This window comes from Microtus ochrogaster, linkage group LG5 (genome assembly GCF_000317375.1).
Source record: "Microtus ochrogaster isolate Prairie Vole_2 linkage group LG5, MicOch1.0, whole genome shotgun sequence".
NCBI classification, from domain to species: Eukaryota; Metazoa; Chordata; class Mammalia; order Rodentia; family Cricetidae; genus Microtus; species Microtus ochrogaster.
The window spans coordinates 16,247,240-16,272,290 of record NC_022031.1 but is presented as its reverse complement, the minus strand read 5'-3'; the positions used below and the strand labels follow the sequence as shown (position 1 = coordinate 16,272,290).

Here is a 25,051-nt window from a genome sequence, read left to right as displayed (position 1 = left end):
CTAGTTGGTGTAGGTTTGTGCACATGTGTAAGTGTGCTTATCATGTATGTATGCATGCATGTGGAAAGCCATTGCTGAAATCCAGTAACTGCTGTCTAGGGTCTTGATCAGGTTTGGTTTCTCCATCAAGTAAGAAATAAAAAGACAGAAAAAAAACCCAAGTGGTTCCAGCACAAACCTTAGGTCCCAGAACTCAGGAGGAAAAGGCAGACAGATCTCTGAGTTCTAGGACAACCAGGACTACATAGAAACCCTGTCTCGCAAAAAAACAAAACCACAACCACCCTAAAAAAAGAGGCAGGAAACAAACTTAATTAAAAGTGTAGAAGTACACACATGCACACACATACACACACATGCACACACATGCACACACATACACATACACACACATACACACATGCACACACATACACATACACACACGCACACACATACACACATGCACATACATACACACATGCACACACATACACACACATGAACACACACAGAGACAGAGACAGAGACAGAGAGAGAGACAGAGTCAGAGTCAAAGAGAGACAGAGTGAGGCAAAGGGTATTTAGAAACTAAAAATATGAACCTGCTGGGAGGGCTTGGATCTTTAAGGTATCATTAGTGATGTAGGGAAAATCCCCCTCCCATTATTTTTGCCTGGTCAACTTAAGAAAAAAGAGGGATCTGATAGGCCTATAGAGTCAGGTTTTGAACTGGCTCTGGTCATGTCAGGGCAGGTCAGCTAGAAAGAACACCCCAGTTGGGGTTGGAGGGTAAGTTCATCAAGGTTTTGTTCTGGATGAAGAAGCTGGAAGTTGGCCATTGTGTTGTATACCAATGTACCTTTCGCCTATCTGTCTGCTTGCTTCCCCCTCTCATTGGTACCTGTAACCTATAGCCACTAGCACAGTTTTAAGGCCTAGCAAGAGTATGATTAAAGAGAGTGTTGGTCCATGGACACCCTTGTTGAAGGAGGATAACGTGTAGGAACACCACCTACAGAATCTGCTGCATGCCTGATCATAAGCACTGGTCAGACTATGATGTCTCTACCTCCTTGATCTACTGCTAGCTGTACATTGTCAAGAATGCTGTTGGTTTGACTCAAGAGATTGAGGTTCTTTTAATCAGTGAGTTTCAAATTATCAGCAAGCCCATGGGTTTCTCCTATTTCAAACCTATGCAGAACATCAAGGGACAAGGTCAGTGAAAAGGCTTCCCTCCACATTGTTACTGATGCAATTTTTTGGACAAGGGATCAAGGTCTAGTATAATTAGTGAATTGGTGCACCAGATTCTCATACTGCGGAGTTGAAGGTCAGAGGCCTTACATGAAAAGTCAGTGAAAGTAACCATTCCCTTGATCATTCCCTTCCAACAACAGATGTGCTTGTTAGTGTACCAGAATTTATTTCTTCTGAGGTTAGACACCAAGGGCCAAGTGTGAATGAAGTCAGAGTCTCTTCCTTTTTTGAACACAGCCAGAGCTCACTCTCTAATCAGGGATCAATATAATCCCCCTGGATCAGATTTGGTAAGATTGCCCAGCACTATCCTATCAGCACTACTTGGGTGCCATTAATGATTTTCCCAAGACTATAAGTTTTATGATAAGGTATTTATTTTATAGCTTCAGTCAGTATATAAGATGAGATATTACAGTGGTATGGAGTTTTCTTTGAAAGAAAGGGCATACCATAATTAGAAAAGATGTTCTCAGAGTTAGGTTCAACATTTGGGAGGATAGGCCATTGACACATAGGCAATTTGGATCCCATTTCATTTAATAAAGTTAATAAACTTTTGTTAGATCTAAACACAAGCCCTCTTTCCTCACGTGATGGAAATATTTTTTTGGAGACTGTGTCTAATAGATAGCATCTCTTCTTTAGACCTGAATTTTCTTTTGTTAATATATTCTATTCTCTTCCTTCTGCTTGGAATAAGAGATTGACTTTATGGCTTGTTTGGCTAGGGAATCCTTTTCAAGGGATTGCCATTCCTCTGAGGTGGCCCATTCTAGCACTTTGGTGAACCCTAAGTTTGTGCTTATTTCCCCAAGGAGATAACTCCTGGTTAGGTAGAGGATGGATATTCTCGAGGAAGTTTGTCTCCCAGGTGTTTGTGTGAGGTTAAGGTAACCGAGGAATTCTCCTCAATCATAGATTTCTCAGGCAAGATTAGGGATAACAACTGGGAAACTTGTCTCTGCTTTAGGGCTGTGAATTCAGATAAGGATAAAAATGGGAATCCAAAACCAATAGGTAGCGTATAGGAGGTTCGGAGTGGTGGGGACAGTCCCCAGGTAAGCCCAAGTCTGGTGTGCCCACATGGATTCCAGTTTTATCTGGCATGAATAGTAAGGGTGATATTGGAGAGTATGTGAGCCTACTGGGTCACACCTTGTACCTGGGAATGTCCATGAGGAAATTCCGAAGTTGCAGGTACAGGGTAAGGTTTTGTTGTCTTTCTTGTTTTGTTCTGTTCTATATTGCAGTGATTTTCACATATTTGGATCTTTGAACCAAACATTTGGTTACTCCTAGTTGGAGAAGACGATTGCAATCAGGTGGCATCTAGCATGTTGATGGTGATCAGAAAGGGTTTGTAGCTGTTGTCTTAAAAACATTTATTATCCTGGAAGGGATAGAATGAGTTGGTCCCAATGGGGGTCTTGGTCAATGCAGATGAGAATCTGTGAAATGTGTTCCTCTTTGTCAAGGTCTAGGTTGGTTTTATTTCTAGAGTAGAGTGAAGGTCCTTTCCCACAATGGGGAAGTGAAACAGGAAACCTGAATGGATGCTTCACATGCCATGGGCAGTGTGGTTTCACATTCCTGTTATGTCTGTCATACAGTGAAAGTGTTTTTGTCAACCCATCTTCTAGAATATGGCTGGAAGATCTCCAGAGTCTGTGGAGGGTACAGGGTTATTGATAAGGAGGTAACAAAATCTCCAAAAGGGCCATGATCAAGAGAAGTGACACCATGGCCTGTGTAGGAGCAGTCATGATAGCTAGAGAGCAGTAACTGTGGCCGGCAAGTGAGAAACCAGTGCCTAGAGAGGATAGCCCAATCATGCAGAGTCATTGAGTTTGAACAGGGTTGACATTTGAAGATCAGTTTGAAATGACATTTTCCTGGGGTCTCTTGTTTTTTCAGGGAAGCCCGAAGCAGTCTTGAACCTGGTAGCTGAAGCCATGTGTCTAATTCTGAAACTCCACCTCCTGTGCAGGGGTGGGGGGGCGTTGGCTAGCAAAACAGGATATGGGCTCTCCCATAGGAGGTGGACAAGGCTTTCAATTTGAGTCTGATGTCTTGATTAATACTAAGCTTCCTGGATAGAAAGAGGGAGTTGCTTTGTGTCCTTCTTTGAAAAAGCATGTCTGTAGAACTGATATTCAGTTCTCCTGGAATTTTGCCAGCTGGTGTTGCAAGTCACCATTGATTGTTTCAGGGTTTGGTCAAGGTCATTGGTGAGAAAAGTTTTACTGTGTATGAGACCTTGGAAATTAGGCATATTCCTAAATCTGAGCTGGACCAGGGGTAAATATATATATGCCCCATGGATTTCTCCAAATAACTTCCTTTGGTGTCTTTTAGGAGAATACTAGCCTACTTTAACTTTCCAGTAGTCTTGGGATGTCAAGAAAATGTAGATGATGCAGATGATACTGAATTTCCAAGGCTTTAGTCAGACCCTGAGAAATGAGCAGGCCTGGCCCATTGCCACTCTAGAGACTTTTAAGTATTCAAAATCTAGTAATTATTTTGGAGAGCAACACCCTAGCTACCTCTGGTTTTCTGATAAACTGTTGGGCCTATTAGCTGAGGATTATTATTAACTAGCTTTTACAACTTAAATTAATCCATAATTCTTGTCTATGTCTAGCCATGTAGCTTCATACAGTTTCTCAGTAAGGCATTCTCATCTTACTTGCCCAGTGTCTGGGTGGTTATTGTGTCTCTGCCTTTCCTCTTCCCAGAATTCTCTTAGTCTGGTTGCCCTGCCAATACTTCCTGTCTGACTACTGTCAAACCAGTGTTTTATTAAACCAATATGAATGACAAATTCTTACACTATACAAAAGCATTCTCCCACAATATTTCTTCTTTTTTCATTTCAAAACAAGAACTCTGAATCTAATCTCCTTTGTTTAGCTTTTTCCTGACCATTGTCCATAACAAATTATAACTAACACACTAAACAAAGACAAACATCCATAATCCATTTTGTTTTTGAGGACGGAAATGTGGGCATAGTTTTCTAGGCTACTTCCTGCTGATTGGGGACACTGGTAATTTTATAGGAACCCAAAGTAAATTTAGGATTATGGCCAAGTCTTGACTGATGTATTCTGTGAGGCTGGATCATCCTAGTCAGAAGCCTTGATCCTGTTCTTGATCCAGAACGCAGAGGAGACTGCAGCAGAGGTGCTCTGAAACATTGGCTCATCTGGGCCATCTGCTCCTAGTGAAAATTTTTCAGGGGGTCTTTCTCAATCAAACCTTATTTTTCTTAACCAAGAATGAATCCACAGCCTCTCATTTCCTATGGAAACAAAAGCAAAACTTCTTCTGCAAGGTAACCTATCTTTTGATTTCAATTTTGAAGTTAAGGCATTTTCAAAATCTATAGGTTGAATTGATCCAACAGCATTTATAATCAAATGTCTTTTAAGAGCTGTTGCTCCTTCCTCAGCAACCAAACAATTTAAAGACAACACAATAATATACAATACCCAGACATTCTGTGTATTTTCCATCTTTACATGGCATTTTTTACTCTATTTTTTATTTTTATTTTTTTTTAATATTTGTTTTTTTGAGACAGGGTTTCTTTGTATATCTTTGACTATCCTGGAGCTCACTTTGTAAGCCAGACTTACCTTGAACTCACAGAGATCTGCCTTCTTCTGCCTCCCAAGCACTGGGATTTAAGGCATACACCAACAGGCCTGGCTACTCTATATCTTTTTTTAAGGACTTTATCCTTTTTCTTTTCTCTCCCAAGCCTACCCATATTTTTGAATACACTGTAAACAATTTAGAGACATTTGCTTTTCCATTTGAATCTGTCTTTACTGTAATATCTCTAACTTTTTCTGAGCACATGAGTCTTAAATCTGCTAAGTAAAAAGCTAGAATTAAAGCTGCAGCTTTGGTGTCTGACTCCACCCCATTCCTTTGCTTTCTGAGAGTCTAACGTCATGACAGAGGCACTTGCAGGAGACATATCTATTGACACAACTCTGTGGAGTTTCAAGGTCCATGCCATCATGAAGAAGCATGCCTCAGACTGCTCATAAACATCACTGAAGTGTTTGGTGGTGGGGCCTTTTAAAAGAATTGTGAGGATTTTGCCACTAATGCTGAGTCGGGAAGCCTCTCGTAAAGGAGCCTCACCTCTGCTCATCACGAGGAAACAGAGCCTACCAGAGAAAAGACAGTTACCAAGAAACTGTGTTTGACTCTGTTCTTGTCTGTCTAAAATCCTTTTTAAAAAACTTTCTCAATCTTTATGTGGGAATTCTGGCCAGAAGTTTGAGTGCCATTTCTAGACAGAAGTTTCTATCCCACCCAGCCTTGCAGCCATTCAGTTCCAAAGAAAAACACAAAGGCCTATATTAATTATAAACTGTTTGGCCTATTAGCTGAGGATTATTATTAGCTAGCTCTTACAACTTAAATTAACTCATAATTCTTGTCTATGTTTAGCCGCATAGCTTGGCACCTTTTCTCAGCAAAGCATTCTTCTCTTGTTTCCTCTGCATCTGGCTGGTGACTACATTTCTGCTTTTCCTCTTCCCAGATTTCTCCTAGTCTGGTTCTCCACCATTACTTTTTGCCTGGCTACTGGCCAATCAGTGTTTTATTAAACCAATACGAGTGACAAGTCTTTACTGTGTACAAGAGCATAACTGCACAGTAGTTATGTCTCTGCCATAGCTCTCATCTTTGTACCGTCTGATGGATTGTTTCTTTTAGGCCTTGTCTCTTGAGCATTCTTTTTGCCAGTATGAGCATACTTCACTGTCCCAAATGATATGTCAGATGAGGGACTTTAGAACGTTTATTGTAGGGCAGTAATAATTGGTGCTTAGATGTTAGCTGCCATCATTGCTGATGTCTGATTTGGCATTGGTGGCGCACGCCTGTAATCCCAGCACTCGGGAGGCAGAGGCAGACGGATCTCTGTGAGTTCGAGGCCAGCCTGGTCTACCAAGGGAGTTCCAGGACAGGCTCCAGAGCTACAGATGTGGAAACCCTGTCTCGAAAAACCAAAAAAAAAAAAAAAGAAAAAGAAAAAGAAAAAGAAAAGGCTAAAGCTGGTTTCTCAGAGGAGTTTTTTGGCTCTTTCACAAGGCAGCAGAGATTCCTCCCAGAGTACAACATTCCTCATATTCCAGTGCAGCCCTCTTGGCCTCAGAGTCAGTTGTCCTACTTCTCTTGCCTGTGGGTCATCCCCTTTCTGATATCCAGGACAGTGGGTGGATATCAGCCACTTAAGTGACCAAAAGGATTGCATTCAGGAGCCTGTTGTATGGAGCTGCAGTCCGCTTCCCTGCTGCCCCAGCTCCCGGCCTCCTGGCTAGCTTATGCCCCAAAATAATTACACGGAAACTATATTCTTTTAAACACTGCTTGGCTCATTAGTTTTAACCTCTTATTGGCTAGCTCTTATATATTGATCTAACCCATTTCTAATATTCTGTGTAGCACCACAAGCTGGCTTACTAGGAAAGATCTTAACCTGTGTCTGTCTGGAGTGGGAGAATCATGGCGACTGCCTGACTTGGCTTCTTTCTCCTAGCATTCTGTTCTGTCTACTCCGCCTACCTAATTTTCTGTCCTATTAAAGGGCCAAGGCAGTTTCTTTATTTAACCAATGAAATTAACACCAAAACAGAAGACTCTACCCCATCAGGAGCCTAAGAATTTCTTGGGATTACTTGATAAGGATCTCAGCTGTCATTAGGAGGAGGCCACATTCCTTCTATGTGGTTCTATCCACAGAGAATGAGGAAGTCGTATTTGACATCTGTGTAGGTAAATGTTGACTCTTTTCCCTTTGGACAGTTCTACAGCTAAAATAAGTGCTTTTAGCTTGCCTAGTTAAGTAGTAGAGTTTGGTAATATTGGTCCTGATTCAAGCACTTCCAGTTCAGTGATTATTACACTTCCTACATGTCAGATCTTTCTTTCACAAAAGAAATTCCCTCTGTCTAGAGGACCAGTCAGGGGTTGATCTGAGAGAGCAGTATGGGCTACGCAGTTTTCTGTGAGGACCTCCTGACAGGAGTGGAGAGGCTCCCCTTCATTTTCTGAAAGGTTGATGGCTAGGTTCAGGCTTGGACAGATCTGGAGAGTAATTTCAGGTCCCTCTACTATGAGGGTCTAATATTTAGGGAACGTTCTGTGAAGTAGATTTGCAGTGGTTCTAACCTGTGGGTCACAACCCCTACTGAGGGTCCAATCCCTTCCACAGGGGTTGCCTAAGACCATCAAAAATCCAGATATTCATAACAATAGCATAATTACAGTTATGAAGTAGCAATTAAAATAGTTTTATGATTGGGGGTCACCACAACATGAGGAACTGTATTAAAGGGTCTCAGCATTAGGAAGGTTGAGAGCCACTGAGCATATTTTTCAGAATGACCCAGTGTAATGACACTTGTGAACTGTGAGGGGGAGCCCTAGAGAACCTTTTGAGCTCCAGGAATTTGGAGTCTGGCAGTAACAACTGCTCCCAGGCCTTGCTACCTCATCTAATTCCTTAGCTATCTGTATGACTTGAGGAAATGGAACATGTGTTGAGTAACTCCCCCCTAGAGCTCTTCCCTGTCTCTCAGCTACTTACAGGTGAAACTTAGGCTCACTAGGCAAGCCTAAGGCAGGAGCTTTGGTTAGTGACTTTTCAAGTTTTCTGGAAGGCTTGCTGGGACTAAGCAATTTAACTCTGGTGAATTCTTGTGACTCCCTTACGGGCCTGATTTAGAAGTGTCGCCAGCACTGACTATCCAAGGAGCTACATTCTACAATATTCTATAACTTGCTGAAAGGCTTTCATCTGTGTGAGGGCTTGGGTGAGCATGCATGGGAGAGAAGGAAGGCAAAGATGGGTCAGACTCATTCTGGTCCTAAAGCTCTGGGCACTTTTGGAAAGGCAAGGCCCAAGAAGGCAACTTCTGCTTTATATAGCTGGGATTTTCTGGATGTTTTCTCTGGGATACGAGGCTTTTGGTTGGCTCATATAGGCCATCTACATGGTTATTATGATAAGTTCATCTCATCTAGTCTCAGGAAAGAATTAAGTCAAATAGGCAGACTGTCTCAAATCCCCTGGAATAGGACAGTCCAAATAACTTATCTTGTTCTGCATGTGGGGTCTTCAAAAGCAAACAGAAACTGATTATGGGCTGAAGTGAGATGTATATAAAAGGGTCTTTATGATCCAGCACTTGCCAGGTGGTGGTGGTAGCAGTAGCATACAGTTTAGTATTAGCATTTGGGAGGCAGAGGCAAGCAGATCTCTGAGTTTGAGGCTATAGGCTGACTTATAGAATGAGCTCTAGGAATCGCGGCTACACAGAGAAACCCCATTTGAAAAAACAAATAAACAAACAAGCAAACAGATCTAGCACTGACTAATGAGTCTTATTAGGGAAATCTAGGTGAGAAGAGTGTGAGAATTAGGAGCTACTGGATGGACGGGAGCACTCTGTCATTGATCATACAAAGATCCTGGACTGACTTCCGTTTGTTAGGTCCTGTGCTAAGTCCAAGGATGGGATGTTCTGTGTACTAGAACCTTCAACCACTCATCCTTATTTTATTAGCCCTTGAATTATGAAGAGAACTCCCCTTCGGATATTGTTTCTGATCAAGAAAATAGACAGGATCTTTATGATGATATATGACTACAGAAGAGGCCATTTTAGCATCCTCTATAGCCTCACAGCACTTCCAGCCATCCACACTGCAGCCTTGACTTTGCTCTCCAGGGAGATAAGCTATAGTGTTCTGCCCTGAAGGGAGAAGCAGTCTGACCTTGAGTCTAGACCAAAGGTTTCTTCTCAGCAGAGGAGACAGGGTATGGAGAACTAATGAAAAGAACAACAGAAGTGGAGGTCTCCCCCTGAACAAACAAACAAACAAACAAACAAACAAACAAACAAACAGTTGAGTGAAATAGCAGTTTAGGGGCTGGCCTAATAGACCCTGAATTATAAACCTTCAGGATCAGGAAACAGGGTGCAGGGTCAATGCTAATAATCACACTCCTCAGTCAGTCATGAATCTAATCTTATGCTTCTTGCAGTCCCAAATTCACAGGGCTCTTCAAGATTGTCTGAACATGAGAGGAGCCAGTATAGGAAGCCCCTTCACCACCAGACCTATCATTATGGAAAGGAATGAAGCCCAGCTGGGCTGGAAGGCATTGGTGCTGCCAGTGATTTCCTTTACTGATGAATCAGGGTTCAAGGAGCCTCTGAGGGCATTTCCAACAGGAAGTGACCTTCTTGCACACAGAGGAAGCAAGCCTTAGGCTTAGACTGTATGGGGGAGGGGAAGGAGAGCATTTATCTGGTTGGCTCTTGTGACCACTAACTGCCCATGGTGCTGGTCCCTTTTTTCTTTCTTTTCATGGTTCTGTTATAAAAAGACTGAGTTTGTGACCTGGACAAATTTAAAAAGCTTGCTATTGTTTTGTCTGGGACAGCTACTAGTGTCTGGAGCTTTTTATGAGTGTCTGAGCTGTATGAGTTAAGAGCATGGCTTTTAGGAATGCATTCTCCAGTGATTCAGGGTACATTGGTATATTTTCCCAGTGCAGTCCTCCTTGTCTTCCTGTAGTGTATAATGGGCACTAAGAAGGAGTTTTGACTTTAGCCTTCTTAAAACCCTCTATAACACAGCAGAACAAATGTCCTTTCCATTCTTCATGTGGTCATTGGGATTTTAGAAGGACTTCTGAGAGGGTCTAGCCTCATACCCCATTGGAAAGCCTATGTCCACTTTTATCCTTCCTGCTCCAAGAGCTGCCCTAACACTCTTCTCCAGAAGAGTAGTGCTTGTACTAAATGATATCATCACTTCTTCGCGCCATTCTTCAGATGGGTTAGTTCAAAGTATTGATCACCCTTGTGTGGATCCTCCACAGAACATCACAGTCATTCAGTTTTGCCAAAGTAAAGGAGGCCTGGATGAACATAACTCCACCTGAGAGGAAACAGCCCTTTGGGTGTTGAGAGAGTACAAAGATAATTACGTTGTTTCCCTTTGGGATAATGGTGGTGAGCATATGCAAATTTCTGTGGGTCTGGGTCTTCCCAGAGATCAGGAAAGATCCTTGGAGGCTTTTCACTTACTACTTGGGTTTTGTTTTGGGTGAAGGGTTTTCTTCTAATAACTTTCCCTCTTTCACATCATTTCTCCCTGGGTTAGAGTTTGAGCCATAGTTCACTGATGTGGTATCCTCCTTAATGTGAGAGGTGTCAGAAAGTATCACAGAGACAGCATCACACTTCTTGGCTACTGGTGGATCAGTATGAAACCCAGTTAAGTTGCCCCCAGACAGGATCTTTGTAGAATGCTTTATGCTCCATGAAGGTAATCTCCATATTAAGCCCCTCAAATCCAGTTCTCAGATTTTAATTTACATTTGCTCCCCCTCTCCAATTATTTCAGATATAGAACAGAAAGAGGAACTAGCTGACTTCTGGTCAAAACTCTGGTAGGGTGGCAGATAGCTTCTATATTACCTAACATCCCAATAGGTTTCTAACTGCTCTGTTAATGGTTCCTTTTCTTTTGACTTAGGGGAGAGGAGCTAAGACCCTAACTAAAGAATGTTGGAAGTCAGACAAAATAATGCCCTAACAAGATCCTGCCCAACTAGAGTAGACACGATAAGATGCCAACAAGATCCTATGTAGTCAGAGAAGACTAGATAAGACCCTAACAAGATCCCACCCAGTCAGAGAAGACAAGTTAAGACCCTAACAAGATCTCACCCAGTTAGAGGAGGCTAGATAAGACCCTAATAAGATCCTACCAAATTAGCATAGACTAGATAAGATGCCAACAAGATCCTAGCCAATTAGAGAAGACTAGGTGAGATGCCAACAAGATCCTATATAGTCAGAGAAAACTAGATAAGACCCTTACAAGCTTCTACCCAGTCAGAGAAGACTAGATAAGACTCTAACAAGATCCTGCCCAGTCAGAGAAAACTGTGGTTGTTAGGAAAATCCAATCTCATGAGGAGTAAAGTTCAGAAAGTCTCTTTGGAGCCAGCTGCCTGACTAACTTGTAAGAGATCTGCAGCCTCAACCCAAGGAGTAGGTGCAAACCATGGCACTTTTAGTCAGAGCTGTCTGAAAGAATTTTTTTGCTCTCTGAAACAAAGGCAGAAGAACTAAATTTGAAAGTGAACCTTCCCTATCAAAGAAGTGGGAAAAATAAAATGACCAGCCTGCAGTTTCTGTCATTCCTTAAATGTAGCAGTGGTGGTGTTCCTGTTCCATGATGGGGAAGGGATGCCAGCAAACCCAGTGGTCGCCCCATGCCATGCTTTCATGGCTTGACTCAGTTTATCCTGACCTTAATATTTAGGTGATCCTCTGAGGGACTTGCAGGCAAGTCTTCAAAAAATGTTACTGTCTGGGAAGGGAGCATCTCAGACGTGGTAGAAAGAAAACTTTGCTAAAAAAGAAAAAGAGGCACATACACCCACAGAAGACTCCCAATAAGTGCTGAGGAGATTCAGAAACCCAAACCCCAGGGAGGACTTGAAGTTTTTCATTGTTTTGGTGTTATGATCAGGGGCCTCTCCCTTCATCTGGGTGTGGTCAATGTATACAAAGGAGAGGGAGCTGCTAGGCACACAGTTTCATGAGAATTGAGACATGTCCAGGACCAGCCTTGGGAATGTCTGGGGCTTCGTGTGTGTGTGTGTGTGTGTGTGTGTGTGTGTGTGTGTGTGTGTGTTTGTGTGTTGGGGCTGTTTTGCACACAGCCTTTGTTCTGGATAGAGAATTCAGAAATTTACCATCTGCTTATTTACCTATAGCCTCCTTCTTTAGCTGTCTGCCTGTCAGTGTGCTTATCCGCCTTCAGGGTATCTTTCCTTGATTGCTCTCTACTTTTTTTTTTTTTGAGCAAGGTCTCTCTTTTACTGAGCCTAAAACTTATCAACTTGGCTAAACTGGATGACTAATGAGTGTCCGGGGTTCTGGAGTCTCTGTTCTCACCCTTACCAGTAGGGTTGTAGGTGCAGACAACCACACCCAGCTTTTGACGCAGACTCTGGGGATCAGAATTTGGGTCCTCATGCCTATGTGGCAGACACTTTATGGACCTCTGCAGCCTATAAAAATGGTTTTAGCATTTTGTTAAAAAAGGATTTTGTATTACAAAACTGGTCTAGAGTGGCTTGGCTAAGCTGTGAAAAGCCTTATGGTGAAGCAAAGGCAGGGACCTCCAGCTGAAAAGTTTTGGCACAGCCTATAACTTGCAGTATCAATACCAGCATGGTTCTACATGTTCTGATGCTCTGAGCATCCCTGCAAATCTCCAGCTAAGGGATTCAGTGTGCTTATGCACCCATAGTTGCTCTTATCCCTAATCTCCTATTGGGGTTCCAGATATTTTCTTTATTGTAAGGGCAAGAAGGAAATGTTAAGAATACATCATAAACAAGTGGTTGTGTTTAATCACTCATGGCTGATTAGGGATGACCTTACATGTTTAAATTTAATTATTTTTTAAAGGCATCATAGATAGATACATCCCCATATATCTATGATACATAGATACATCTACATGAAAGAGAGTAGTTGAGAAACGTGAAGCAGAGGTGACCTCCTTGCCCTTTGGGAAGGCAATTTCCATTCACAAAAAAATGAAAAAGACTTATATATACAGATAGGCCTATATTGAAAAATTAATCTTGGATTCTTTTGAGTGGTTTTATTTATTCAGAGAAAAGTATTAAAATGCACTGCATTATGTTGTGAAGAACTTTCAGAATCTGAGAGTGAGTGACCAGTAGAGTCATTGTTTTTTGTTCATTTCACATTTATCCAACTCATGCCTCAAGTCCTGAGATTAGTGTTGGGTACCATTCCAGGGACCCACATTCTGTCCTGAAGATTGAGGTCCACATTTCGTATAATTTTAAAAAATCTTTGTTTCTGAGAATTTACTTCTGAGGTTGCATGTCTGTCTTATGGATTTGGGGTCCAGAATTAAAATTACAGCTTCATCCTGGGAATAGTGTGATGTATATCAAACACAGGGTCAAAGTTTATTTCAAAGTATTCAACAGTGAAACAGCTAAGAACTGCCTGCCTTCCCATTGCATGTTGAGAACTAAAAAAAAAAAAAAATCTGAAATTCTGCCTCAGGGTTTCTGTAATTGTGTTAGTGCCTTGATGATGACAACTGCCATAAAGAAACAAATGGCTAATTAAAAAACAGTGTGGTCACATCTGTCTAGACAGTGGGTGAAGATGTTTAGCTTTGTGCATCGAAAGAACAGTGATGAAGACCATTGAATATACTTAAAATATTACAGATTATTTTGCTTTTGATATTTGAAATGAAAAGAAGCGTCCTTATTTAAGTCTTCATTCCTGCTTTGGGGATAGAACTTTTATTTATGTTTTTCTTTTCATTTCAAATATCAAAAGCAGAAGGAGCAAGAGCAACTGGTGGAGGTGACATAGACCTCTCCTCTAATGGTGGGATGGTGTGGAACTGATCAAGTAGTGCTTTTTGCTAGAGTAGAAAATATATATAAATGTTGCCATATTCATGGCATATTGTTATAGTTTTTCAAAAGATATTAGAAATATCAGTTTGATTCAGTTTTGAAACTGTGGTGCTTATTTATGTGAAGATCTGGTAAAGACTCTTAAGAAAAGGAAATTAATGTATACTGATATGCTTCTGTTATAACAAAAGTCAGATTATAAAAACTTTGATATGGTTCAGGTGAGATACTTGGTGATTTGAGCAAGAGAAGAAACCTTGTACCGGTTCTAAACTGCAGTTAAGTTTGAGGAAAGATCACAATGACTACAAAAATGAGCATTAAATAGTGCTTACTCATTGATTTGACCTTTTGCCTTTGATCTCTATCTTAGTGGAGTTGATGATGTCACTTAGCAGCGTGGCTGTCCCCGTCTTTGTAGTTTGCATTTCCTGGTCAGTCTGAACCTGGTGGACCACGGAACTGGAGATCAAAGGGTGGTTTGTTTTCTGTGTATAAACAGGAATTACTGAAGCGCACTCCACGGAAACACGGTGACTACGCAGCATTGATGGAAGCCCTCCAAGCCATGAAAGCTGTCTGTTCCAACATAAACGAGGCCAAGAGACAGATGGAGAAACTGGAAGCTTTAGAAGAGTGGCAGTCACACATTGAAGGCTGGGAGGTACGTGTTCTTTGCTCAACTTCTCAGCTCCATGTAGTTGTGGAGTCCTATGCGGAGCTTCTTTTCAATGGAGGGAACCACACACGGTCATCTTCCAGCAGCCCATGGACCATAGTCCGCCCTGAAAGTGCTTTTCTTATTACTCTCACACATGTGTAAGATGGAGGTCATCTTGACCTGAGAAATTTGTAATGGAACCAATAAATACTGTGTGCCTCCAGGCTTTGGCACTTCACAGTTTGGGGGTAGCACAGTTCCCTTTTTCCTGTCCTGGTTTTAATCAACAAGTACAGAACCTGAATGGCTGGGAAAATAAAGGATTGCATGTGCTGTGATCTCATTTTTAGACTCCTAAATTGGAGACTTGATGTTGAATTTCATTTTGAGCCTACCTAATCGCTCTGTGCACTGATTTCTTCATTTCTAAACCAAAGGAAATCCCTATGATTTGGTCTTATTTATCCAGTCAAAATGGAAAGTTGAGTTTTATGAGTCATTGAAGAATGCTTTTCTATTTATTTTACTTTTTAAGATAAAAAAGCAAATGAAGATCCTGGTTGAGAATGAGATGTTCTAGCTATGGTGACTGGTGATGTTGAGTCTCAGTTACTCCACAGGAATGAAATCTTACACTTCTGCTATAAAAATAAGTTAAATTCTGGTTTGAAATGACTGTAACTTAAATGAATATGAACTTTGAGCTAGCAAACTCTTTTTTACTATGATCAAGTAAGCAATTAGGATAATGAAAAAATATAAACAGTAATGAAAATGTACAGCCAAGTACAAATTACATAAACCCAGAGAGTACTTTTATCCTTGGGGAGTTGTCATTAACTAACTTTATCTTCAATTTGTTAGTTTTTATTTAGACCTAAAATTATATTCAGCCAGATATGCAAAGAAATCATCAACATTGGCTTGGGGCAATCCTCCTATTTGGTCACCCCTTGCTATGAACCATTGAAAGTGCGAACTGGGGTCTGACTTAGCTTCCTCCCTCCCCCTGTGTCTGTATTCTTCCATCGGGCTTGTTCAGGATGGCCCTCCTGTAGCATGAATGTGGCCTCTTTCAATCAGGGAGAATGTTTATGTGTTTTACAGTTTATTCATGATGATAATTCCGTTCCTGCAGGGCGGTTGTCCTGCTGGGCTGAGAAAAATGGAGCCTAGTTTGCTTTAGCAACTTTGTTGTCAGTCAAATGCTGGAAGAAAAGCCAACTCTCTTAAACTTGCAGGATTTGTCTGTATAATTTGCAAGGCCTTTCTCTACAACAAGAACTTCAGAGACTCTTTTCAGAACCGTGGAATCTGCTGCTGTAATTTCATTTCCTTCTAGTGTGTAGCCTAAAAAAAAATTGAGCCTACTACAGAGAAAAAGGATTTGTTTAAACACTGTTGTTGTTTTGCACAGCCTTGGGTTGTGTTCTTTTGCACGTAGCTTGCAGCAGAGGGATTATCAATTAGGTCAGTTGCTATAATTTGTGACCTGAACGTCCCAAATGCATGTTGAAGGCTGGTTCCCCAGTGTGTGGTGGTAGTACTTTCAGGTGAGGCCTGGGAAGGGTGCCTTTAAAGGGACCACCGTTGAAGTGCTGTGGTCTTCGTGTTTCTCCCTTTTACTTCCTTCCCTCCGTGAGGTAAGCAACCATCTCTACACACACTTCCACCGTGATGTGAACATCACCATAGACCAAAGCCATGGTGCCAGGTGGCAAAGGACTGCAATTTTGGAATACATGAAACTAGAAACAAACTTTCCCTTTTCAACACACTGATTTATTTCAGGTATCTGTTATAGTTGCAGAAGGCTGGCTGCCAACCCTGAGTTTTACAATGTTACAAATGGAGTCTTGAAGCTGAAAAAGTGAGTGGAGCTTCATCAGTTCTGCTAAGCATGCAGGGAACCAGCAAGAACTCAACTGTGTCAGAGGCTGAGCATTTGATAAGTCTGGCTAGTTCCAAACAGAGTGCTTGAGAAGATTTTGGTATCAGTAAATGAGATATGGCCATAGAATTGAAAGTTCAGGACTTTGGAGCCTGAAACTTAGAGAGAGAGAGAGAGGTTGAGTCGCTTGCTTGCTAACTTCTGATAAGGTCTGGCTATGTATTCTAGCCCATAATAATGATGAGGTGAGCTATTAATTCTTTATAGAAGGGGACTAGGGTGTGTTACTCTTCTAAGAGTATTCTGTAGAAGCCCAGGGTTAACTCTGCCCTGAGAGGACAGAAATAATTTAAAGAGGTACTCTCGATTGTTGGTAGTAGTTGCCGCTAAATGTTGAGACTCGTGCAGTTAGGGCGCTCTGTTGTGGGTGAAACAATGACACTCAAAGGTGGCAGAGTCCCTTGTAGGGTTTTTGGAGTTAGAAACTTGGGGTAAAAGCTAAGAATGAGCTCCTTGTGAGTCTCTTACAGGTCTCTCATGAACCCCTCAAGGACATAGCATTCCTGCCCTGAATCGCACCTATCCATCACAAGGGATGGGTTTGTACTATTTCCAACTTTGGGTGGAAATTCTTCTCATTGGCTTATCCAGGGTCACACTGTCCCATCAATCAAAGAAATGTTTTGCTTTTGTTTATTAGTTTTTGTTTTTTTGAGACAGGGTTTTTCTATATAGCCCCGACTATCCTGGTACTTGCTCTGTAGACCCGGATGGTTCCAACTCAGATTCACCTGCCTCTGCCTCCTGAGGCACATCTTTTCTGGTTCTTACTCCAGTGAGTCATGAGTTATGCTGGTTAAATGGATCAAAGATTGCCGGAAATGGCTTGATCATCGAGTATGTGAAATAAAAACTGTTTGTCTAAAAAAAAATAAAATAAAATAAATAAAGTTTGCCTAAAGATCGGAGAGTCAAATAGCCCCTCTGTTCATCTTTGTAGACCAGGTAGGGGTGACACACACCTTTAATCTACCAGTCACACTAGTTTGTCATAGAAACTGGGTAGTGCATGCCTTTAGTCCCAGCCCTAGCAAGGATTATAAAGTGGGAGGAAATAGCTCTCCATCTCATTCTCATTTTGAGATTCCTAAGACAGAATTGCCGTTTTGAACTGAGGTTGAGGTAAGAGCCAGCGGCTGGCTGCTTTGCTTTTCTGGTCTTCAGGGTGAACCCCAGTATCTGTCTCTGAGTTTTTATTAATCATGCTTCATCTAAGAATATATCAGAAGTATCTGCTCAGGGCCATGAGCGCTTCAGAGTAGATGATAGGACATGTTGGGCATGCATGAAAAGGAGTGAAGTCACCTGTAAAGTAGAGGTGCAGGGGGAAGGACCAGGCTCCCGGTTAGTAATTCATTCTCATTGGAACTGACCTGGTCCTCTAAGATCTCCTTCATATTTTGTGAGGTCAGCGTCCTGACCTAATTACATTCCCTACTCATTTGTCCTTAAAGACTCTACCATCTCAACATTGTCATACTAAGTCTCAGGACAAGAGCCTCTGGGGGGTTAGCCTCGACTGTGGCTGTGAGTGTGAACGTTTCCTGAAGTTATTACTCCCTTTTTGTCGACTTATAAGTTAGGACAGTTTAATTTGCCCACTTTCTCAAAACAATAAGCTGAAGTTTAGGTTTGCAAATTGGCAACTAAGAAAAATATAGCTGATGCTTAGAAGGTGCTTTGCTTCCTACCTGCTGTTTGGCTGTAAGTTCATCAAAGAACTTAGGGTTTTCTCAGCACTTATGCAGTAACTATGACCAAGAAGATGTCATGTTTTGCTAGTTCCCAGGAGAATGACAGTGCCTACTGTATTTTGATAATGAGTCAATGAGAGGCAGCCATAAGCTGAGAATCTCCACGTAATTTATCAGGCTTACTGAACGCATATGTCAACAGTTAATATACTTCGAACAAGAAATTCGCCAGGAGATTAATCAGAGTCGTGGACTCATTCCCTAGAGTTCCAGCTTGCTTTCGGTGGCTCAGTTATGTGGTTCATGGTTTAGGTTCTAGATTCACACTGAAGTGTTTGGCTAAAAGAATATCAATAGCATGGCTTTGTTTAGTAATTCAGCTGAAAGTCCTTGACGGGTTTATTTGGAAGTAGTCTCGCACATGTGAGGAAAATCCCAATAAAATATAAGAGAAGGAATCATTAATTTGGAATGGTTGGGGGCAAATGATGAAGGTTGTTGTATTTTAAAAAGGAAAGAAACAAAAAGGAAATGTGATATTTCTTGATTTCTTTTCATGGGGAAATACAATTTTATATTTTGCTGTTGTTTTTGTTTCTGATAAATAATTTCATGCCGTGGTCCAGGCTGATATGGAAATTGCTATATAGACCGGGTTTATTAATGACGACTCAGATTTGACTCCTAATATCACCAGCATGTTCCCAGCTCTACATGACTGCTTTGAAATCAGTCCTTGACGCTAGAATCTGGTTGCTAGTTACATTTGATTTAGCTTGCAATTGACTTGAAGCTATGTTCTCTTATTACTTCTTGAGTTTGAATCTTCCAGAAGCTGCCAGTGAGACCGTTCTGTTGCCCCTCTAGGTAACTTGATAAATAGAGTATCTTCTACCTTGAGGTAGAACTGTGTTACGAGTAGTTCCTCTTATTTGAGGATAAGTATTTTCAGAAAAGGGGCACGAAAAATGAATCCACATAAAATTTCATTAAATGTGGGAAACTTGGGGACATTTTCCTGGTAAAATGAGTATATTATTCATTTAATTTAGCCTTACATCAAACTATTGAAGTGACAGTGTGAAATCCAGAAGGGTGAATCAGATGCATCTTTTGTGTGGTATATATATTTTCTAGTAAATTTAGATGATCACCCTGTGGTGTTTTTCATGTTGTACCTGACTCCCTGTTTTTAAGAGCTTTCTCTCTGTGAGAGTATCCAGAGGGCTCATGAAGTTCCAGCATCCTGAAAGGATCCACGTTCTAAGCCCCCATCTCACCAAGCTACTCAGCTTCCTCAGTTTGGGTGGGACTGTCTTTGATGGATCTTGGCCAAGGCACTGCATGAGTTTGGGGAGTTTTTAAAGAGTTCGTCCTCTTTCATGTGTTCCAAGATTTTATAGTTTCTCGTTACTCTTTTGTGATTGACATACAGAAAGAAGGGAGGACTGATAACATAGCTTAATTTCAGTGGGAGTCAATTAGCTAATTAATAGTCTCATATCACAGGAAATGCATCTTCGTGGAAACTTATGCCTGGAGAAAATGTCTAGCATATTGCTTGACATGTAGAGATGTTCAAAATCTGACCTTACACTATTCTGGATAAAGTGTCTATTCACAGTTATTCAAGAACTAAATGCCTATTTGGTAGGGAATAGGTAAGTGTTTAGAATTAAATATTGGCCTTAATTGTAAAAATAAAGGTAACACACTCACCAGGCTAAGTGACATTCTGCACTATTGAAGGAACACTCAGTACTGTTAAAAAGCAGTTTGAAAGATAGACTGCTATAGCTCCTGAAAGAAGAAAAGTGTCTGATGGCTTTGCTACCCTAGAACACTTTGAATCAGTTGTTAGGTCAATTTTATATAAAATGCTTTTAGTTATTTTATAAACAACAGGGCAGGGAATACATTTTTAGGCTTTATGTCATGTGGAAATATTTACTAGTGTCTGAATATGTAAATTGGATTATGTACTTGGAATATTTATTTAACATTCCAGGTAGAATAACATGGAAGCGACCCTTGTACTATGCTGGTGTGTGTAACAATAAAAGTAGTTTAAAGTGGATGTATTCCGTACCTTTTGTGAAATTTCTGCTAGGAAAGGCCCTTTCCATACTCTTTTGAGGGTAACTTATATAAGCAAATTGATAAGTATCTTTTTGTTATATGATAATTTTACTCATTGTTCCTAAGATAAGGTACTACAAATTAAAAGTAGCTGGAAATCATGCTATAGGATTGAAACCTATGTTCATGTTCACAGTAATTTGTGCTCATTGAACACATGGTGGTGGGTCAAACTGTATGAAGGTTTACATATGTATGTAAACTGTCAAAATGAAAAGAAGCTTAAAGAAGAGGTCTCCTAAGACTACATATGTTTGTAACATGGATAATCAAGTAAACATAAAACACATTCTCTTCATTAATTCCCTGTCTAGAATTTTCTTATTATAGATTTGAATTTTCATTTAACTTTATTGTTTTAGTTGACTCCAAGACCTATACCAGTAATTACTGTGGAAATATGAAACTGCAGTTAATGCTCTGAATATTGAGTTGCAAAACCACAAGATAGAAACATTGATTTACACAAGAACCAGTGACTTGCCTTCAGTTTAAAAGAAGCCAGATACAATTAAAGCTGAAATATTCTTGCTGCAGAGACCAGACAGAGAGATCTACTGAAAACTTGTGCTCCTTGTTGTCCTCTTGAATCTGACTCAATGCACCCAGTGCTGGCTAGCAAACAGACTGAAGTGTTAGCAGGCAGCGAGAACAGACACAGCTCCTGTCGGAGTCCCGTGGTGGTGTACCGAGCTATTTTCTGTTGAAGCCTGGGGATGGCTGCTTCTCTCTGACTGTACTTCTCCTCTCAAGGCAACTGCTTAGGAATTAGCCAGAGGCATTGGATCCCCTGGAACTGGAGTTAAAGCCACCTGGCTTGAGTGCTGGGCAGGAAGCTCTCACCCACTAAGCTATCCTCCAGCCCATTTTTCTGTTTTTATTTATTTTTCCCTCTTCTCTGTAATTAGAGTCAATCTTTAAATTGATACACGCTAATAATTTAGTCATTTTTAATCTTTATGTTTGTGATTATAGTGTAATTATGTCATTCCCCCCTTCCCTTTCCTGGCTCCAAATCCTCTCATATACCCCTCCTTGTTGTCTTTGAAGTTCATGGCCTACTCCTTTTTTTTTTTTTAATTGTGGTTATTGCATTCATGTGCGTGTGGTGTGTGTTTTCTTCCCCTGTTACACCTGAGTGTTCAGGGCTGAATGTTTGATATTGGATGACCAATTAGTGTGCTCTTAACTAGGGAAGACTATTTCCCACCCCATACCCCAGCGCTTTTTAGTTGTCTATAGTTCTTTGTGTATGGCTTAGGCCTCCTGGGTTTCCCCGGCTTCTGTTTTAATGTGTCTGTTGTTATAGCTTTAGTTGTCTTAGGTAGACCCAGAGTCTCTCTGTAGACTAACTGAGGACTGATGGGAGGGAGATGCCATTCAGTATAACTCATTTGACGTCCTGTGTGCACATTGCACGTTAATAAAAACAAAATTTAGAAGCAAATAATTGCATACAAACATCCCCTCAGGGCTTCAGTTGTGGCACAGTGTGCTTGTCTGGCTTTCTCCTGTGCTTCATTGATTCCAGCACTACAAAGACTATAGAAATCAGGTAATCAGACAATACATCTTTTCTTTTGCTCACCCAGGGATCCAACATTACCGACACCTGCACAGAGATGCTGATGTGGGGAGTCTTAATGAAAATTTCTTCTGGAAATATTCAAGAACGGGTGTTTTTTCTGTTTGATAATCTGTTGGTGTACTGCAAAAGAAAACACAGGTAAGCATGTAAAAATAAAGTCACACTCTGGAAATACTTTCCTCCATTTCACAGGCTCCTCATCCGTGCAGGAATCCCAGAACTCATCCTGCCTATAACCCATTTCACCCCAGCTTCCCTTGTCTGCTCTCTCTGCCTGCTCAATGTGTCCTGACCTGGGTATGCACACCTTGTTCACTCCCCCACAGCTCTCTCAAGGAGAGGCCTATCTATGGGAGATGCTGGTGTGTTTCTCTCTGGCCGAATTCTACTTCTGAGCCATTTCCTCCCGTATCTGCAGGAGTCTCAGCAATGTGAGATTCGGTTTATCCATCTTCCCTGTTCACCACTCATAGCTCACCTCATCTCAGCTTTAGCTTCGATCCCTTTCCGGTCTCCTCTCATCATTTTTTTTTCAAAATTCATAAGGATGGCATACTGAGAACTTTGGGCCCACATTCCCTTCCCTGTTACTCTTGAGCCATCAGCACCAGGCCTGTAGGTGGAGCTCGTTAGCACCAGCAGTCAGGACATTTGAGCCTCCATTTTAGTCATCCCAACCTGAAAGTTTATATATGTGGTCATCATATCCGGAGCTTTGGCAAAATGAATGTCAGTGTAGAAAATGCTTATGTTCTGTGGTCTTACAGTCATGTAGAAATCAACTGAGAAGTTTTACTGGGGTAAAACCCTGCTATGTGTAAAGCAGATATCCTTAACGAATGCACAGCATGGACTGCACAGTGGCTACCAAATGGAGGCAAGCGGTTTGGCGTTTCTCAATCTGTGGGTCTCGGCCCTTTGGGGGTCATTTACCAGATATCCTGCGTGTCAGATTACATGCATTTACACCATGATTCCTACTAGTAGAAAAATTATAATTATAAAGTAGCAATAAAATATTTTTAGGTTGGGAGTCACCACAATATAAGGAACTGTATCAAAGGGTTGCAGCATTAGGAAGATTGACAACCACTCAACTAGACAGATGTCCTCTTTACTCCAAAATTAGAGAAGCCTACACATGAACTGTCTATTTCTTTAACCAGGAACATCCAAGTCCATTTACAGGCTTCACCTTAGCATAGGCCTTTGAGGTCTAGAGCTACTTTGAGAGCAGAGCAACCTGAGCTTCCTTCAAGTCCCATAATATTGTAATCACGAGAACCAGAGATTCAGTGCATTCATTTCTGTTCTCCCCTCGCCTTCTTTGGAAAGTGATGTGTTAAATTAACCATCTCCTCTCGGGATTCTTTTAGTGCTATAAGTGTTAGTAAAGAATAGGGTAAAAGTGATTTACGGTATAGCATGTACTGCCAATGAATAAGATTGTGCGCAGTTTCACTTGGTAACTTTCAAAGATAGTGTCAAAGTATATTTAGATATTTCTATTTATCTTTTCTGGTCATTAGTTTCTTAAATGTATATTCAGTTCCATACAGCAATAGTTTCTTCATTTATTAACTGCTTCACAGCATCCTATTGGTTGACTCTATCCTATTCAGTTAATCACAGTTTGTTACATCTTTTCCTATCACTGGACTTTAGCATGGTTTGCAGCTTTTTGCTACTGTACATTAGTTCTTGTAGCGTAAAACACATAGACAACAGTAATGATGGAATGAACGCATACAAAGGTGCAGTTCCAACACTCAAGACAAAATTGGTCTGAATTTTCATGTAGGGTCATTTTCTTGAGAAATTAAAGATGTCCCAATTTCAGCTATTTATAAGATTTACATATTATAAATCAATGTCACCATGCAAGATATAAAATCTGTTTAAAATTCAAAGTGGTACATAAAGAAAATTCATAGCTTTAAAAATAGGAGCCAATGATGGCTAATTCCTTTGTGTGTATTTCATATGTAGTCTTTCCATGTGTGTATAAGAGAATGTGTCTTTGTGTATGTTTGTGTTTGTGAATATGTTATGTAAATGTGTATTATGTGATTATACTTGTTGTGTCTGTATGTCTAGGCTAAGTGTGTGTGCTACCTGTGTATTTATGTGAATGTGAGTTTGTGTTATGTGTATGTGTTGTGAATGTGTATGCATGCCGTGCATGTGCTTTATGTTAGTGTATGTGTGAGTAGCCACAATTGTTTTATCTATGACCAAAACTCTCTTCAATTATATTAAGCCATTTACATGTGGTAGGTTTGAAAGGGTACCAGTTTCCAATGTTCTTTCATGATATCATGGTCCTGTTTTCTGTCTTGTAAAACATACAATCACCTGCATATATAACATAATTGTATATATTAATATACATAACATAAACATACAAATGAAAAGATAGAATTTTTTATTATAATTGTTAAATTAATTAATTAAACAAAGGGGAACTTTTATACAATTAAATATTTATTGCTTAGAAAATATATGTGGCAAATGTATAATATGAACCAAATATGTATAGGAATGTCTGACATTCTATTATTAAGATTTTCTTAGGTTCTCTGGCCCCAATTTCCGATTAATGGGATTTATAAAGGAATTGTAGCAGAGCACATTTAGAGATTGCTGTCCAAGTGGACATGAGGAGTGTGGGGTGGTGCTGGTTAGGGGCTACAGGCTCTCTGGTCAGATGAATTCATTAGTCAGTTTTCGCCGTCATGAAAGACTGCTGACCGCGGATGGGGGTTAGGAAAGAAAAGCCAGCTGTGCTGTGCTTTCCACGGAAGGAGGCATGGGAGGGGGAGGAATATGGAGACAGCTTCCATGTCCTCCTGCTCCCTCAGGGAAGGTCAGGCCTTAGAGGAGAGGAGACCGGAAGGCATTAGTGGACAGAAATGGCTAGCTGTTCTAGCACAGGATGACAAGGATCAAATTCCAGCCAGACTTCCATTCTTGAGTCAGATTAAAAGCTATGCCAATTAAAGTCTGTTGATTGACTTGAGTGATTTTTAATTTTGAATATTTTTGGAGATTCTTTACTGCTTAGAAGAAAAACAACTTTCCCCTGCTTGATTGTCCTAATATGTAACTGAAATTCCCTGTTACAAGTTCATCTGTAGACCTGGGTGGAGCTCTTACTTTTTTAGGTATTTTTCAGTTTAAAAATGTAGATTATTATAAAAGTAGATGATACTTTTAAAAGTATTGCAAATGTGGTAAA

The 25,051-nt window shown here is 40.7% G+C and overlaps 1 protein-coding gene across 1 annotated transcript in view; it reads left to right on the top strand.

Moving 5' to 3' along the window:
• Positions 1-25,051, top strand: part of Prex2 (phosphatidylinositol-3,4,5-trisphosphate dependent Rac exchange factor 2) — a 276,161-nt gene that overhangs the window by 76,405 nt on the left and 174,705 nt on the right. Inside the window, exons 6-7 of the mRNA XM_005361884.3 lie at positions 14,283-14,444; positions 21,818-21,951. Coding sequence (XP_005361941.1) covers positions 14,283-14,444; positions 21,818-21,951 — 296 coding nt within the window. The remainder of the gene's footprint in view (positions 1-14,282; positions 14,445-21,817; positions 21,952-25,051) is intronic.